Source organism: Nannobrachium achirus, assembly GCF_963921795.1.
Source record: "Nannobrachium achirus genome assembly, chromosome: 18".
NCBI classification, from domain to species: Eukaryota; Metazoa; Chordata; class Actinopteri; order Myctophiformes; family Myctophidae; genus Nannobrachium; species Nannobrachium achirus.
Genome location: NC_137825.1, coordinates 23,186,600 through 23,204,633, shown reverse-complemented (window position 1 = coordinate 23,204,633; position 18,034 = coordinate 23,186,600). Strand labels below are relative to the sequence as shown.

Below are 18,034 nucleotides of genomic sequence, written 5' to 3'. Positions count from 1 at the left end.
GTTTTATAAAAAAAGTTACATAGTACAACTTTAAGGGGAGACCTTGAAATGTAAAAGTTTGAGAAACACTGGTTTAGGAAACAGCGCTAGTGTGTTTGGGGGGGGGGGGGGGCTACTTTCATAATGTTTTATAAATCGCACATTATGACTCGATCATACCAAAAATGTTCAGTCGTGAGATTTACTTTATCGTTTAATCCATGTGGAAGTAAGATCGCTCTCAGTCACACGCTGCTCCCAAACATAGCTCTTCTCCTCTACGGAGAATAGAGATGCGGGTTTGATCGCACCGGGGAGGGAGGGGCCGCAGACGCACACTTCCTCATCTGTCCGTTTGATACCGCAGCTGTTTTGTGTGCTGCCTCATCAGAGAGTCCAGCAGCTGTTGTAGGCCGGTGTATGTGTGTGTTTGTGTGTGTGTATGTGTGTGTGCGCGACTGTGCGTACTGTATGTGTGAGCAAGTGTGCGTGCGGGCGTGATCCCTCTCAACAAGCTGTGACAGCGCTGTTGGAACTAGAGAGCCATCAGTGTGTCGAGGTCAAAACCACTTGAAACCTTGCATCTCCGTGTGATCATGTTGATGGACACCGGTACCAGGCGGTGGGTTCCTTTGCAGTGCCGCTGCTCCTGTGTTGTGTTGTGTTGTGTGAGACCTCAAAGAGATTCAGACTGAATCATTTTCTTTCTCCTCTGCATTCTTTCTATGGTCGCACAATGAAAAGATTAATTTTATTATGATCTTTTCTTTTGCATTTCCGCTTAGTTTCTGCTTTGAACAGAGAGAGACTGGGTTGGCAGGAGGGAGAGAGGCGGGGGGACGTGTAGCAAAGAGCCAGGTTTTTTGGAACCCCGGGCCAGCTGCAGGATTATTGCTTTATTTATGTGGTATAATGCACTCTTACCAGGTGAGCCACTGGGGCGCCCCGGGGCTTGGTTTTTAAAACCATGGCAAACACTGTATACAGGCTACATGAGCAGCAGCTGAGGCACCCGGACGCTCGCCAACTCGTCTGCTTATGAAATGGAAATGAATGCAGGCTTTGAACACAACTTTGGTGAAACACCATGATGGAAAGAGTCGTTCCCCTGGTTTCCGAGATGGGCGTGTAGTCGAAAGACATGCCATATGTTTAGGTTATTATACAATAGAGTACATTATCGTCAAGCGTACAGAAGAAAGAGCTAGCAACAGAGTTACGTTTCTTTCCTCCGTGGTGTGGAAGACATCAGACGAGGCAAACTTAAGAAGAGCCGAAGGCACATTGTTCAGTTGAAAAGTATCAAAAAGCTGTTGTTGTTACATGGCTATGGCAAAGTTAAGAGCGCGACAAACTGCCAATGCGGGTTCCAGTTGGGCTAAAAAAGATTAATGTTAGAAAAAGACTTTTCTCATTCTTAAGTTCTTTCCTCTCCCCCTCTTTCTCTTTGTTGAAGAGACTGGAGTGAGTCCTGAAACCCATCTCGTGGGACTAACGTGAATCCCACAAAATTAAGTCAGGAAGCCAGAGACTGCTGTCAACGTGTGATCATGTTCAATGACATCAAGTCATTTATGTAATTCATTTGAATGTGCCTGCTCCAAATCTGAGTACCTGTGTGTGTAATAGATAAGATAGCTATTCATGGGTTTCATTTGTAGTCCTACACCGGCCATGTTGAGGACCAACACAGGTGTTCTGATTGGCGTAGATTAGAACATTAGTTCTATGCCAATCAGACAAAATTGAATATACATTCATGTCATTTGTGCATTCACTGACGCTACATACAATTAAGGACCACATGCAGTGCTCCTAATTTTCTATCTTGTACAGAAAGAGGTGTTGTAAGCACGCTGTGACCCATTTGATCTGTACCAACCAGGGGGTGCAGCATGGGCCTCAGACCGGTCTGATCCACCATATTGCCTCTTGTCTTACCAGCGAGCTGGGAGTGTACCACCACCCACTCTCTTTTCTTACAGCACTACATCATCATCTCCCCTCCATCAAAACCAGCACAGTAGCTATCTCACACACACACACACACACACACACACACACACACACACACACACACACACACACACACACACACACACGCGGCACACACGCGGCACACTTAGGCACACGCACGCACAGAGGCACTCAGAAGACAGGCAGTGACACTGTGATGGGGAATGGAGAGAGACAGCGAGAGCGGTGGCGGCGGTGGGGGGGTGGGGGGGGGGGGCTGATAAGTAGCGAGTGGAAAATAAAGAGAAGGAATTATAATTGAGGAGAAAGAGAGAAGAGACATGAGGAAGGAGGGAGGGTTGGGAGTGATTACCGGAGAGGAGGAGGAGGAGAGTGAGAGGGAGAGAGCGGAGCAATGATTGCAGAGGTGGGAAAGAGCACGGCAAGAAGAGACACGCACAGGAAGGAAGAGAGATTTTAAAGGAGCGAGAAAGCGACAAATGTACGACAGACGGAGAGAGAGAGAGAGAGAGAGAGAGAGAGAGATGACTGTCTGCCAGATATCCAGAGGAGGAAAGAAAGATGTCACCACATAATATATACAGTATATTGTTGCCGTCGGGCCAGAAACCTTGTATCTCCATATTTGATCTATTCATGTTATGTTTCTTTCCCCCTGTAAATTAATGTCCTACCTTGTCAAATGATACAAAAGTGTGGCACAAAAACAGTGACAATAGCCGACCTACAAGCGATTCGAGCCGTCGTGAGCTTGTAGATCGGCCATTTTCACTACTTTGTAATGCGATAATAAAACGGGAATGGATTCGGAAGTACTGTACAAGGTTTCCACCTGACGGACATGAGAGAGCGGTCTGTGACTGTACGCAAAATCAGGGCAGAGAATAGATGGAGAGAGAGACTCAGTGAGTGAGAGAGAGAGAGAGCACTGGAGGAGATGAAAGGTCACAGAGAGAGAGAGAGAGAGGTGTGTGAGCAGTGGGAGGAACTTAAAGGTCAGACTTAGATAGAGAGAGAGCGACCCAGTGGATGATTCATAGAGTTACAGCCTGTCTGTCAGCTTGCATTTCTTTCTGGCGTTCCCATCCCCCCATCATCTTCCTCATCATACCTGCACCTGCACCTTCCACATCCACAGCTCTCTCTCTCTCTCTTTTAGGGCTGCAGCTATCATCGATTAGCTTCTTAGCGACTGGATGGATGGATGGGCAGTTCTATTTTGTCATTGATTGAACACAAAGGGATCAACGAAATTATCTTGACAGCCTCGATCCAATGCAGAAAGAGGGATAGAATGCGTAGCCGTGGATGTAGGTTTGACAACATCCTACAGTACAACAGATACTGTTGACTAATTTGTTCGAATAATCGAGAATATAAAAAAGATAAATTGTTGCGTGAGATCTGCTATTTTAGGTATTTTGTAACATTTAATCTATTATTTTCTATAACTGTTGCACTCCTACTCTCTATGCACACCTGGCTGTAGCCAGCCATGGACGAGACGGTGCACCAGTGATTTATGGAAGGAGGGATGGAGACTCACTTTGTCTGGAAGAGTGCATCCAGATTTACAATATCTGTGTTTGATTTTATCAAAGGCCCTACTGGTCAGAGTCATAGACACACAGATATGCACCTACACAGGTGAAGAAATGGATTTCGGTAGACATGCGTACATGCAAATGATCAACAAGTGATCATATTACAAGCGGCCATCCCATAATTAAAATGAAGACACGCTTCTTTGCAAGTAAGGACACTGAACGTCCCTCGTCAGCGCGGTGTAGTGGCCTTGGCCGGTCATAACCAGCTGCTTCCATTAATATTCACAGAGCATTTGTCAGTTACAAATGTGCAGCACTCGAGAGGCAGGAGATGGCTAATCACGTATCACATATAGCCTTGCCTAATCTACCATCCTTATTATTCTACTATTATATATTATATTATATTATACTATTCTACCATCCATAATATTCCATCTATCATGTCTGGCACAGACAGATTGATACTGTGCTAGATATACAGTATGTCTTACTTTGTATCAGTATGTCACAAAAAAGAAGTCCAACGCACCTCAGCCAGTTGTGGGTTGAAGCCAGGGCTCGGTGCTCAACAATGGGACAAGTTGCACATGAAAAATCACACCTAGTGTAAAGTGAGCGGTGCTAGTTAATTTCCTCATGTGTCCCGCTAGCCAATCACAGCGCGTCCTGCAAAGCTTGGCCAATGGGACCCTGGGCGTACAACAAACTTTGAGCCGTTTGTGCCAAGATGTAGGCCATATCTAGGCCAGATGTAGGCCATGCTTCAGTTTACTTAAGCCCCGGGACTTTTTTTAACATGTTTTTCCCACCGGTTTTTGACCGGACAAGCCAGATGTTAGAGCTTAGCTGCTTAGTTCCCGGTCACTTCAAATGAAAAAAGGACTGGAGTCTGCACTGGAGTTTTATTAATGTCAACCCTGCAAATCAATAACATGTGCAGACCCAGTCGAGTATTCTGGTATTTTATTTGGGTAATAGGCGCCACTTGTAGCGGTATGCTGTGTCCTCTTATACACACTAATACCTTTGTAAAAAATAATATTTTATATGTTGCCTTACAGGTCCACCTTTACACTGTCAGAGAGGAATCAACAGTCAGGGTATTTTAGTTTTGCGGTGTAGCAAGGGGAAGTGTGTCTATCTCAGTGTTTTGGTCTGTGTCTGGCTGTCGGTGCAGTTTGCACGGAGCAGAGAGGAAACACAGACAGCTATATATTTCCCTCCTGGCCGCAGCCTGTGAACACAGCGCAGCTCGGCTCATCTCAGCTCAGCGCTCTGCTCTGCTCGGCAGCGCAGGTGTCAACCGGCGCTGCTTAAAATAAAGTACATTATAGCCCCAGATGAAGCCCTATTAAGTGATCACCATGACAACCGACGGAGAGGCACGGTGTGCCGGGGAGCAGACACCTCCGCTGTGATTCTCCCCGCTGGCCTGCGAGACGTCGTGCCGCGCTCTCTCTCTCTCTCTCTCTCTCTGTCTCTGTCTCTCTCTGGGATGCAACAATTAATCTTGTCGGGCTCGGATTCAAACCCGCGACAGGGTGCATTTGTGGTATGCACCTGAGGCCGATTCTGCAAATGTCTTCTAAAACAGTTTTCTTAAAAAAAAACTATATTTCTATATCAGTGGTGCTCAAACTATGTCAAGGACCCCTGGAATTATATCGTCGTTGTCGGGTGAAAACCTTAAATGTCCAAAACCGTTTGTTTTGCATTTATCATTTTAAAATGGATTTAAACTAGTGAAAACAGCCGATCTACAAGCACACAACGCCTCGCACCGGCGTTGTGTGCTTGTAGATCTGCTGTTTTCACTACTTTTGTGCCACAGCCTTGTATGATGAAGCAGGGCTTTACTTTGCGAAAGAACGTACACATTTGAAACTTGGAGATACGAGGTTTCCAGCCGATAACGACGATATGAATTTGACTGCGGACCCCCCCGGTCTCAAAATATTATATTCCAGGGACCCAGAGAAATGGCATCTCTCATGCTGCATTGCTGCCTCCTCTCCACCGGCCGGTTCCTCCAATCCTTACTCAGTCTTCTCAGTCTATCTCCTGCCTCCCAGGGGAGCTGTTGGCCTAGAGACGCTTCATAAATACACATCCATTTAGCCTTTATTCCTGTCTCTCTTTTCCCTCTACCAGCTGTTTGTCAGTGGTGGAAGAAGTCCTCAGATCTTTTACTCAGCCCATTAAGACCTGAAGGCCTATTCTACAACTGCCTTCTAAATCAGAGGTTTAGATTTCTCAGTGATTTTTGCCAAAATGTTCAAAAATAGCAGATGCAGCGCAGCACAAACTGATGCGCTGTGAGCTTGTAATTATGTCTGCTATTTTTGGATAGCCAACGCCCAAATCAAAAAGTGCACAGATGTTTAATGGTTTTCCCAGTAAAGTAATATCACAGTGTAGAGATAGCCCTTTATTTAGTGCAAAAGTATTGGTATCAAAATATTGGTATCAAAATATACTTGAAAATATTGATAGGAAGATATCGAGAAATACAGAAATGGGTTAAATGAATGCGAGCCAGGGTCAATAATAGCAGTTCTATTTCATACCTTCTAACCGCCAGAGGTGGTGTAAAACACCGTTTCTGGCGGTGATCCGGTATTCATAGAACCTTAGTTATATGCACAACTCTAGATCTACAAGCTCACAACCTTGAAGAAGGCACACTTCTTCCCACTGTGTCTTTCTTAGCGTGTTTGTGCAGAGCCACGCAACAACTTTCTCTCCCCCTTCCCTTCCCACTCCTCGGTCTTAACGCTGCTAATCTCACCTTGATCTCCCCTAATCGGCCTCCCCTGCTGCCCTAATCCCAGCCTGCACCTCCCTGACCAGAGGAGAGCGCCCCCTGCTGCCCTAATCCCAGCCTACACCTCCCTGCCCAGAGGAGAGCGCCCCCTGCTGCCCTAATCCCAGCCTACACCTCCCTGACCAGAGGAGAGCGCCTCCTCCTGCTCGCTGCAGTGGCGTCAGTTCAGCAAAAGCTAAGGTATGGCAACATGACTGGTGTCTTGCACGCGGGCAAGACACCAGTCATGTTGCCATACCTTAGCAACAGGCACAATGAAAAGTACATTTTATTATTTCCCCCCCTGTAGCCAAGGTATGGCAGCTGCCATACCGTGCCATACCCAATTGACGCCTCTGGCTCGCTGGCCCCTTATCTGGCCTCAGGGAGCCTGACATCACGCTTGTTGGACCAATCAGTTGGAAAGACTCGCACACACACACACACACGCACGCACGAGCACACACACACACACACACACACACACACACACACACACACACACACACACACACACACACAAGTGGTGGAAAAAGTACTCACATTGTTTACTCAAGTAAAAGTATCAATACTGCAGTATAGAAATACTTTGTAAGGGTGCATTCACACCAAAATACCTATGAGAGTGGAATCCGCATTCCGCCAATGCATTTCAATGAGAATGGAGCGTTTTTTGCAGAAATCCTCTACTGACATGAAACCGCCCCCTTCTCATTGAAATGCATTGGCGGATTCCACTCTCATAGGTAGTTTGGTGTGAGGGCACCCTTACAAGTAAAAGTCCGGAATTCAAAATGTACTTGAGTAAAAGTATGAAAGTGTTGGCAAACAAAATGTACTTAAAGTAAAAGTACTAAATGTTTGAAAATAGCAGATCTACAAGCTCACAACACGTCGCGATGCAAGTTGGCACCTCGACAGAGGGCGGTCTAGTTCTTGTCTAAGCTGAAAATAGGCGACCTGCCAGTTCACAACGCGCCGCGGGGCGACGTGTTGTGAACTGGCAGATCGCCTATTTTCGGCGCACGATCAGCGGCTCATAACTTGAGCATAAATCACGCTTAACTCCGTTCCTAAACCCTAAACCTAACCTCTGAATGTGGCGTCTTTTTTTTTACTAATTGTAAGCCTGTCTCGAAAAAGTATGCATATTTCTAACCAATAAATCAACCATTATTTGTCTTGTGAGGACCAGTACAATTCTACTCTGCTACATTTGTATCTCACAAGTATAGCAATACAACACACACACACACACACACACACACACACACACACACACACACACACACACACACACACACACACACACACCCCTGACAAGGACAGTGAGCTCAGCCGTACACACACACACACAGATAATGATCTTAGCAACAGGCTCTGGAGAGCCCCGACGCACCACCACAGATAAGGCCCCGCTGTACAACATGACATCATCACACCTCCAATCGCCCCCCGGGGACCCCTCCTCTCTCTCTCTAGCTTGTGGGATTGGGGTTTGACTTATGATACGACTCCCCCCCGGCCCCCGGCAGATCTGTAGCTGCCAAACTACACCTGTAAAGATCCTGACCTCTGCAGGCGATAAGAGCCATACAGATGGAGGCCTTGCTCTACAGGGAGACGCCACTCATCCAGGGGCGTCACAACAAGGGGGGGGGGGGGAGTGGGACTGAGTTACTAGGGCCCAAGGTGGAGGGGCCTTCATTATTTTATACTTTAGCCATTGAAAAATAGCAGATATACAAGCTCACAGCGCGGCACTCGGTGCCGCGCTGCGAGCTTGTAGATCTGCTATTTTTGAAAAGTCTTGAAAATGTGTGCAAATCTTGGAACTAAATATTTTGAGATGAGGGTCCGTGGCCAAATACTGTACATATAATTTTGGGGATCCTTTACATGAAAACATTTGAGCACCACTGACAAAATATTCAAAGACTAGAATTTTCAAGATTTTTTTGCTCGCAGCGTGGCACTCGGTGCTGCGCCTTGAGCTGGTATATCTGCTGTTTTTCAATAGTTAAAGCACAAAATAATGCTTCCCAGTCTAAATGGGTTAAACCCCCTCCTCCCCTTATGAAGAACATTCATGGGGGGCCCACAGTGAATCCTTGTACCCAGGGCTCAGAATTTGGTGCGACACCCCTGCCTTCCCCCCCCAACCCCTCAACGGGTCCTTCCATCCATCCAACGCCAGGCGGCTCAGAAAAAGCGCAGCCGGCAGCATGAATATTGATGGTCCCCCCCCCCCCAGCTTGTTAACATTGTATGAGGCAGGCCTGGTAATTGTCTGTCTTCCCTGTACTGTATGGCATGTGTCTTCAGCGGGACGCACGAGAAGGTCAGCCCGCCGGGGAGGCCTGTAGCGCGTGTGTGTGTGGAGAGAGAGAGGGGTGTGAGAAAGAAACGATCGGAGACAAAACCCACATCTCCCCCCCCCCGTGGGATTGTGACATGCAGCGGCTGCGTAATGGAGTTTTGTCAAGCGACCAGGGCCTGCAGATGTTGAGTTGGCCGCGGGTCGTTTGGTTGGATCATGACTCCGACACTTTGCGTGTCGTGATACACGGCTTCATTGACGTGGGGCAGTGGCCAGCCTGACGTCTGGTCTGGGGTAGCTCTGTGGGGTTCATCTTTTTTTCCTGTTATTCGCCTTTGCCTCCCCCCTCTCTCTCTCTCTCTCTCTCTCTCTCTCTCTCTCTCTCTCTCTTTGCACAGCTGCTATTGCCACTCACATCAAGGTAAACATAGAAGCCACTAGTCTCCCTCTGAACTAAAGAACTATAAGAGCTAACATTGTGTGTGTGTGTGTGTGTGTGTGTGTGTGTGTGCGTGCGCTAGCACACAAGGGGTTATATCGGCCTCCCAGCATGATGGAGTGCATGCGTGTTCACACCTGTGTGCACAGATATTCTTATCCCAGGCGTGTGTTTGCAGGTGACATGTACTGTGTGCGCGGGGCACGGCTCTGCGTGTGCTGCATGCATGCAGCCAGCAGCTGTGTGCCAACCCGGGTCATTTATATACTCCTATCATCGCCACGAGGGTTGTGTTGCAACGTGTTGTTAGCTTGTAGATCGCTCTTTTAGGCAAGGCTGCTGGTGTAAATTACAGTAGGCTTAAGGTGAAACACGGAGGGTTTCTTGTAAGTGAGGCGGCGGCCTAATCCAGTCTGAGTCGGGAGCATCGATTTATTGAGCTGCGTTTGTTAGCTTTTAGAGTAGCCTAACCTAATCAAAGCCTGCACACAGAGACACACTCAGCACACGGGGAGGGCGAGCGCGCACTCGGCTGCTAATCATGATGCGCTCTGAACGGTTTGCAGGGACGTCACAAGGGGAGGGAAAAGTGGGACCTTAATTATTTTATACTTTAGCTAATGAAAAATAGCAGATATACAAGGTCACAGCTTGTATAGAGCTTGTAGATCTTCTATTTTTGAAAAGTCGTGGAAATGTGTGCAAATATTTGAATAGGTCTATATGTATTTTTAAGCGAACATTTGTAACTAAAATGTTGCTTCTGGGGGGGTCCCTTGAACAAAATATTTTGAGATGGGGGTCCATGGCCAAATACATATCATTTTGGGGGTCCTTCATACCACTGACATAGAAACATCGTTTTTTCAAAAAACCTATTCAAAGACCTGTGAGCTTGTGTATCTGCTATTTTTCAATAGCTAAAGCACACAATAATGCATAATAATTTGTTTCCAGTTCCCCCTATGAAGAACATTCATGGGGGGCCGTAGTGAATCCTTGTACCCAGGGCCCAGAATTTGGTGCGACACCCCTGGCGGTTTGTTTTCCGTTTCCAAGGGAATGGTGTGAAAAGTGTTTCCGCTTCCACACGGCATGTGTCGTTCTAAGTGTTTCAGCTTAACTCATTAACTGCCAAAAACGTGAATCCCTTAAAAATCCCGTTGTCCCACCCTGCCACGCCCGTGAATCCCGTGAATAAAAAAAAAAAAAAAAAAAAAAAAGTTTTTTTTTTTTTTTTTTTTTTTTTTCAAATTTTTTTTTTTGGACCCCAAAAACGTTAGTAGGCATGATAGCGATCGCGAAATTGCTTGTTTAACCCCCATACAACCCCCATACAACTCAGGTAGCAGACCTCCAAGCTCACAACAGTGTAAAACATAATGGCTGCTATCTCATGAATGCCTGAACGGATTTCCATTCGGATTTTTTTGTTTGAAAGCTGTGAGCAATGTGGACACACGTGGTGCATTATCTAGGCATGGGTGTGCATGATCCGTGCACTATGAATTACATGGAAGTCTATGGAGACGAATGGCAGTTAAAGAGTACGAAGGTATTGTTAAATGGCAGCATATGAGTTAATGTAAAGTCAGATTTATATACTTAATTTATATACTATACAAGCTCACACCACATCACACAGCGACGTGTTGTGACTCGCGAGACATTGTCTATTTTCGGCGCACAAACACTGGTGCATGTGAATCAAGCATGGCGTACAGATCAAGCATGAGAAATGTAAAATGTAGTTGCAAGAAACATTAGTGCGAGGTTTATTCTCTGTGTCGATGGCTTTTTAATTGCTGAACGTCTGTGCTTGTACCTGGCAGTACTCTCTGGCCTGTCTGCCTGTCCCATCTGTTTCCATTTAGCTTGGACCTGAGAAACAAGCGCGGGGTCAATCAGTATGAATGTGGGAAAGCAATTCAAATACCACGTATAGTGATGAATGGCCCTCTGCTATTAAACAGCACCCTGGTTAGCTGTTTAGCTTCACCTGTGACTGTGTGCCCTAGATTTATTTAGCAGGAGTTGTTATTCAGAGCCACTTAACTGTACGGCGAGTGCCAGCGTGGAATGAGATGGAATTCCCGGATCGCATAGTACATAGCATGATGCAACTAACAGTAAAGAGGGTTACACTGCAAAATCTACCTCTATCTCAGGATGTGTTTAAGTGTAGTCTGACTCCAAGAATAATGACAATGTTCCTCTGTCACTATGTAACAGAGGTGATACGAACCTCCCCACCCGGGCTTTGGACCCGGGCCTCCCATGTGAAAGTCCAATATCTTAACCATTACTCCAAAGGGATATCCCTATGGAATGAGGGAGATACTAGACTTTTTGATGCTTCAGCCTGGGGCTGCGACTCTCTCCGCCACAACTAGAATGTTAGTTTCTGGTGGAGAAGTGAAAGCTAATTAATTAAGATCCAGATATACAGTGCATGTAGGGGCGGCAGTGGCTCAGGATGTATACAAGCCGCTTGGGAATCGGAAGGGTCTCCGTTTGATCCCCGGCCGGCCGGCCCTGTGTCAGTGTCCAAGTGTCCTTATGAGCAAGACACTGAACCCCTGGCTGATTTGAGCAGTTTGGTGACTTGCATGGTTTCCTCCTGTGAACATGTGGGAATGAGTGATGTATTGTAATGTAATGCACATACTGCACTGTAGTAGTAAAGCACTTTAGATCAGGGTTTCCCAAAGTGGGTGCTGTGATGCAAGGCCAGGGGTGCCGCGGAATAATCTGATAACATTTGCAATTCATCAATATCACTACATCAATATCACAGCAATATGCTTAGTAAAACAGACCGGAGTTCTTTTTCCATCTATGGACAACTTTCGTCACCAAAAATAGCCGATGTACAAGCTCACAACGCGTCACGACGTGACGCGTTGTGAGCTTGTAGATCGGCTATTTTTGGTGAACCTTCCCTGGGATGCTGGGGTTCGAGTAGTTAAACGTCAAGTATAAAGTTATTTTCAGTCTGATGGAAACGGATATTTCTCCAATATGATGTAAGATCCAAAAAATGGAACAGTGTAATTCAGCCAAGGATGAAGAGGTTATTTACAGGGATGACCTGAGTCAAAAAAGTTTGAAAACGCTTGCTTCAGGCGCAATACGAATGCACCAGTAGTTCAGGAAGCGGAGTACACCCTGACCCTCTCTCTCTCTCGCTCTCTCTCTCTCTCTCTCTCCCTCCCTCCCTCCAGGTATCCGGCCCCAGATCATGAATGGGCCCATGCACCCACGCCCCCTGGTGGCCTTGCTGGACGGCCGCGACTGCACCGTGGAGATGCCCATCCTCAAAGACCTGGCCACCGTGGCCTTCTGCGACGCCCAGTCCACACAGGAGATCCACGAGAAGGTAACACATACATGGATTCAGGGTTTCCACGGTCATGAAATTCCTGGAAATATTTTGAAATTAGAAAAATATTTTTCCAGTACTGGAAAAGTTTTGGAATTGATCAAGGGTCCTGGAAGGTCCATTGGCCAAATTGTCAAATATTAGAGGCAGAAATTGTGAAAATAGCAGATCTACATGCTGTGAGCATGTAGATCGGCTATTTTCACAATAAAACCGTGTTATACAAAATTCCTCAACTCTCTTCAAATATGATTATTTCGGGGGTCACGGCCTGAAAAGGTTGAGAACCACTGGCATACACTACCTGTCTTTGGGCATTGCGCATAGGAGTAAGCGACTCGTTTTTGAGCTGAATTATTGTTATATAGTCCTGGAAATCGGGTTAAATATTCTGGAAAAGTTTTGGAAATTAATTGGCAAAGATGTGTGGGAACCCAAATATACAGACAAATGTGCCGTTTCAACTCTTCTGTGTTTACTGCTATTTTCTTGAAAATGTCCTGCAAATGCATTTTCCCACAGGTTTCTTTCCCTGTTTTTCCTTTCTAATTTTCATGGAGAATAAATTGAGAAGCAGAATCCACCTTCATAAGTACTTTAAAATTTCGACAGAGAAGGTCATAAAAATTGCAAAAATAGCTGATATACAAGCTCAATGTTCTGCAAATCCCCTGCAAATCTACTGCCAATGGCAGGACGCGTGACGTTTTCAAATGGCACATCTGTACGCACACACACGCACACACATACATAGATGCACACGCACGCTGCATTGTGCTTGTGTATTCCTCACACAGCTGGCGGGCGGACAGTTGACAGACCATTATTGCATCTGCAACGCACGTAATTCTCTCTCTCCGTTCTTCCTTTGTCATCATTCTCTCTCTCTCTCTCTCTCTCTCCCTCTCCCTCAAACCCTATTTATACTTCATCGACTACCGTTGTCGGCCGCCGAAAATACAACCTACAAGCTCGCGACGCGCTGCGGACGCGACGCGTTGTGAGCTTGTACATCGCCTGTTTTCGGTGTACTGCGGAGCATAAATTAAGTGTCTCTCTCTCTCTCTCTCTCTCACACTCTCTTGTCTCCTTCAGCAACGCAGAGCTGATATGCGATGCACGCTATATCACCCCATCTCTCTCCTCCCACCTCTCCACTAAAATAAAGTGGCTTCATTGTGATTTAATGTCACTTTGGTGGCAAACTGCGATCACTGCCATTGTTCCAAGAAGGCAGAGGGCCCTCATTCTTGTGTGTGTGTGTGTGTGTGTGTGTGTGTGTGTGTGTGTGTGTGTGTGTGTGTGTGTGTGTGTGTGTGTGTGTGTGTGTGTGTGTGTGTGTGTGTGTGTGTGTGTGTGTGTGTTGGTGGGGGGCGCAGCGTGTGTGTGTGTGTGTGTGTGTGTGTGTGTGTGTGTGTGTTGGTGGGGGGCGCAGCGCGGTGTAATTACATTGCGCAGGCTTGTAGAGGCTCTTTATTGCATTTTATGCAGCGGCGGAAAAGAGAGAGAAAGCACACATATATATTTGGCCGCGGAGGCGGGTGTCTGGCGAGGATCGGGGCGCTATCTCTCCTCCGTCTACGGATGGGAGTGAGAGGCCGCCGCACTTCCCTCCACCCGCCTCCGTGAAAATGGGACATCATATTAAAAAAGAGGCATTTGCATAGAGATCAATTCAATCTGAGACCTTCGGGCGACCAGGAGAGAGTGGGGAGAGAGAGGGGGGGGGGGGGTTATGAGGGGTGGAGGAGGGGATGGAGGACGACGGATGGCCGGATAGCAGGGTTTTTTTTTTTCTTTTTGGTTGTTTGTTTTAACACACAGCCCTTATCGGGTAGGGAACATGATTGTAATGTGCACCTCGGCAGCATATTCTGCAGTCGGCAGTAATAACTGACTGGTGCACAGATACCCAGAGGGGGAGGTGATGCAGATTGAAGAGAGAGAGAGAGAGAGAGGGAGGCAGAGAAAGAAAATATGTCCAATCTCCATTTCCCTGGCGTGGAGGCGATGGTCGTGGATAATCGAGTGAGTTTCAGCAGGATGTTGGAACGCTACAAGCGTGTGTGTTGTCTGTTTGCACGCACGTGTGACCACAAAAATCAAGCAATAGCAATCTCTCTCACACACACACACACACACACACACACACACACACACACACACACACACACACACACACACACACACACACACACACACACACACACACACACACACACACACCTCAGTCCACGCTAGTCAAAAGAGACTCTTCTCCATCAGTTGAAGGTGAAAGTAGCCTCGATTTACAGATAATCCATATCACTTGAAAGCTAACAGCAAGATGAAACACACACACACACACACACACACACACACACACACACACACACACACACACACACACACACACACACACACACACACACACACCTCAATCAACACCGGTCAACAGAAGCGCTGAGTTGAAAGTGAAAGTAGCCTTGATTGAAGCCTGATTTATACTTTGTTGTATGGCAGGGTCACACGGAAAAAATAAATAGCAGATAATCTACAAGCTTGATGTATTGTGAGGTTGTTGTAGATCTGCTGTTTTCGGCATGGCACCACCGTACGATGGTTCATAATTTAGGCAGGCAATTACAACTCATTGAACGAAGCCGTCTACCCCAGTAATCCATATTACTTGAAAGATAACGGCACAATGAAACACACCCACCCACACACAAAGATACGGCTGGAGTGTGATCGCCCCTCCAATGAGTCTAAACCCACCACGCAGTACCTGCACCGATCATCCAAGGTCAATGAGTCCCCCCACAGCCACCTGAGTGTCTCTAATCATGGTTATCACGTGTCCCTCCACACATTTCAAATTGCGTATGGCCCATAAAAGTTAGATGATAGCCCCATATGGTGTGGAGTCAACATCAAGTCTATAAGGCATTATTAACGCTGCCTGGCTGTGTCGCACCGAGTACAACAGCTGCTCTCTCACACTGTCCAAACTCTGAGCGACCGCAGGAATCCAGGTGAGAGCTAGTCTCGCCTAGCCTTCCTACAGAGAGGTCTGGTGACAACTAAATGCTCTGATCGTCTAGCGACGCATCACTAGGTGAAAGCTGTGATCACGTAACTGAGCTTTAATGAATCAAATTCATATCGACGACACTGGCTCCGGAGTAGGGATGAACCTATACTGATATTTTATAGCTATCGGGTCAATAATGCTCAACTACACTCTCATATAAGTTGTACCAGATCTACAAGCTTGTGCCACGTCGCGAGCTTGTAGATCTGCTATTTTCCACAAGCGACACAATGTTACGACGAAATAATATGAGTGAGATTAGAAATGTTGAATTCGGATCTGAAGAACTAGCCTGGCTTGATAGCCAGACTGATAATGTGGATTCACTCAGACGTTCCCCACATATAGGGAATGTGTGAGTGAATCCACATTATCAGTCTGGGCTAAGCCAGGCTACCAAAGAACATGATCAGAGCAGGAATAATCTTTACTGTCACATTACTGGTGTAAACCTGTGATTTTTATTCATGTATTTATTTTTTCGAGTGCACTCCATCATTCATAGTCTTATAGAGAGTATAGAGGTAGGACTCCAATCTTGATAGGGCAGGAATCTTTCTTTTTAGTGTATTCAAACATTTTGAAGGGAGGCAGGCTGTGGATGTGATGTGACACAAGGGGCCTGGTCTGGCGTAGCGGGTGGAGAATGTCTCTGCTCTCTCAGCATTACAGCCAGCCCTCATCCCAAACTGCATCAGCCCTGCTCGCCAGTGGGATGACCTCATAGCCATAAAATCCCTCACCAGTAAGCCACGGACACATTACGTACGCAGGCACACACACAAGGACGTGTGCACGGCCGTGCGCACGCACGCACGCACACACACAGACAGACGGGTATTACAAAATATACTTTAACCACATAATACATGCATATTGTCGTTTTTGGGTGGGAACCTTGTATGTCAAAAACTTTCCCTTTTTTAGTTATTTTAAAAATGATTTAAAGTAGTGAAAATAGCCGATCTACAAGCAAACAACGCCTCACGTCGCGAGGCGTTATGTGCTTGTAGATCGGCTATTTCCACTAGTTTTGTGCGAGTTGTGTGTGATGAAGAGTCTTGTGTGAGCAGGGTTTTACTTTACGACAAAACATACAAATTTGAAACTTTGCAGATGCATTGACGATATACATCCTCTCTTTCACACACACATTTATTCATTGCTCCGCCTCCACTCCATGCTTCGCCACAACATACACACTTATGCATACACGTCTGGCGACCACATGCACCCAGAGGTATCTGTACAACATTGGATTGTACACTTCCACGATAGCACACACTCCATGCAATTACTTTACACAGTACACGCTCGCTCTCTTCCCCCTCAATCACAGGCATACGCACACACAGACAGACACACATCCACTCCAGTAGTAGGGGAGCCTTCTGCGTTGTGTCAAAAAGGAAAAAAAAAGCCAAGCCCGGCCGCTGTCACAAATGATACTTCTAAAAAGCAGCGGTGGCTCCAGTTTCAGCAGAGAGGAGTGAGGAGAGGAGGGGAAAATAGACGCATTAGGTCAGAGTTTCCATTAAAGTAAACTGCATTCAGTTTCTGTCTCCCCCTCTCTTCCTCCTCCTCCTCCCAGTACCTTCCACTGGTCTAGTCATTCCTCACGCTACAGCCCTTTTGTCTCCACACAAAACTTGCCCTTCGGGCAAAAGTCCAGAGAGAGAAAGGGAGGGGAAAAAAGCTGTTGTTTTTTATTACTACTTGTGAGGACCAAAGTATAGTACAATATGAGAAATAGACTTTGTGAGGACCTGGTCTTAAAGGTGTAGTTCACCCCCAGAATTACTTTTTTTTTCCTTTTCGATGCCATGGAGACTTGAGTTCAGTAATATTTTTATGTTTTTTGTCGCATTACTAAGACAATAGTTTGATTACAACAAATTTACTCCCATTGATTCTGGATGGGGGCCCAAATGCATTTGGGTCTCCATCCGGAATCAATGGGGATACATTTACTAAAATCTAATTTTTGTCTTAGGAATGTGACAAATACAAACAAATATTATTGAACTCAAGTCTCCATGGCAAGAGTAATCAATAGAAAAAAGGTCATTTTGGGGGTGAACTACTCCTTTAACAATAAAAAATAAGGTTGTTTTATGGTAAAAAGGCATTTAGAGGTTAGATGTTGGGGTTGGAGTTAGAGTTTTAAACTTTAAACGTAGTTATGTGGCGACACTGAAAAATAGCCGATATGTGAGCTTGTAGTTCTGCTATTTTCCGGCTATTATTCAGCTATTCTTTGGCAATTCTTCTGCAGTTTTCAGCATTTTTTCTTATGCCATCCTAAAATGTTGATGTCCTCACAAACGTACTAATACAAACCTGTGTGTGTGTGTAGCGTAAGGTTTGTTTTAACCTTGAATTAGCATTTCCCAGGCCCTGGCTGGGACGCGGAGGCTAATAAAAGCGGTATGGAAATTTTCGGGAGCTAATCTGCTAATCAGAGGAAAGCTAATGCAGTTTTGGCTGGAGGTTGAACAGTTATTTACCGCG

General features: G+C 46.1%; 1 protein-coding gene across 2 annotated transcripts in view; it reads left to right on the top strand.

Annotated features, from left to right (window-relative positions):
* ctbp2l (C-terminal binding protein 2, like) overlaps positions 1–18,034 on the top strand; it is a 161,188-nt gene that overhangs the window by 118,484 nt on the left and 24,670 nt on the right. For both annotated transcript variants that reach the window (XM_080746936.1, XM_080746937.1), the window contains exon 3: positions 12,293–12,447. In XM_080746936.1, the coding sequence (XP_080603062.1) occupies positions 12,293–12,447 (155 nt within the window). The remainder of the gene's footprint in view (positions 1–12,292; positions 12,448–18,034) is intronic.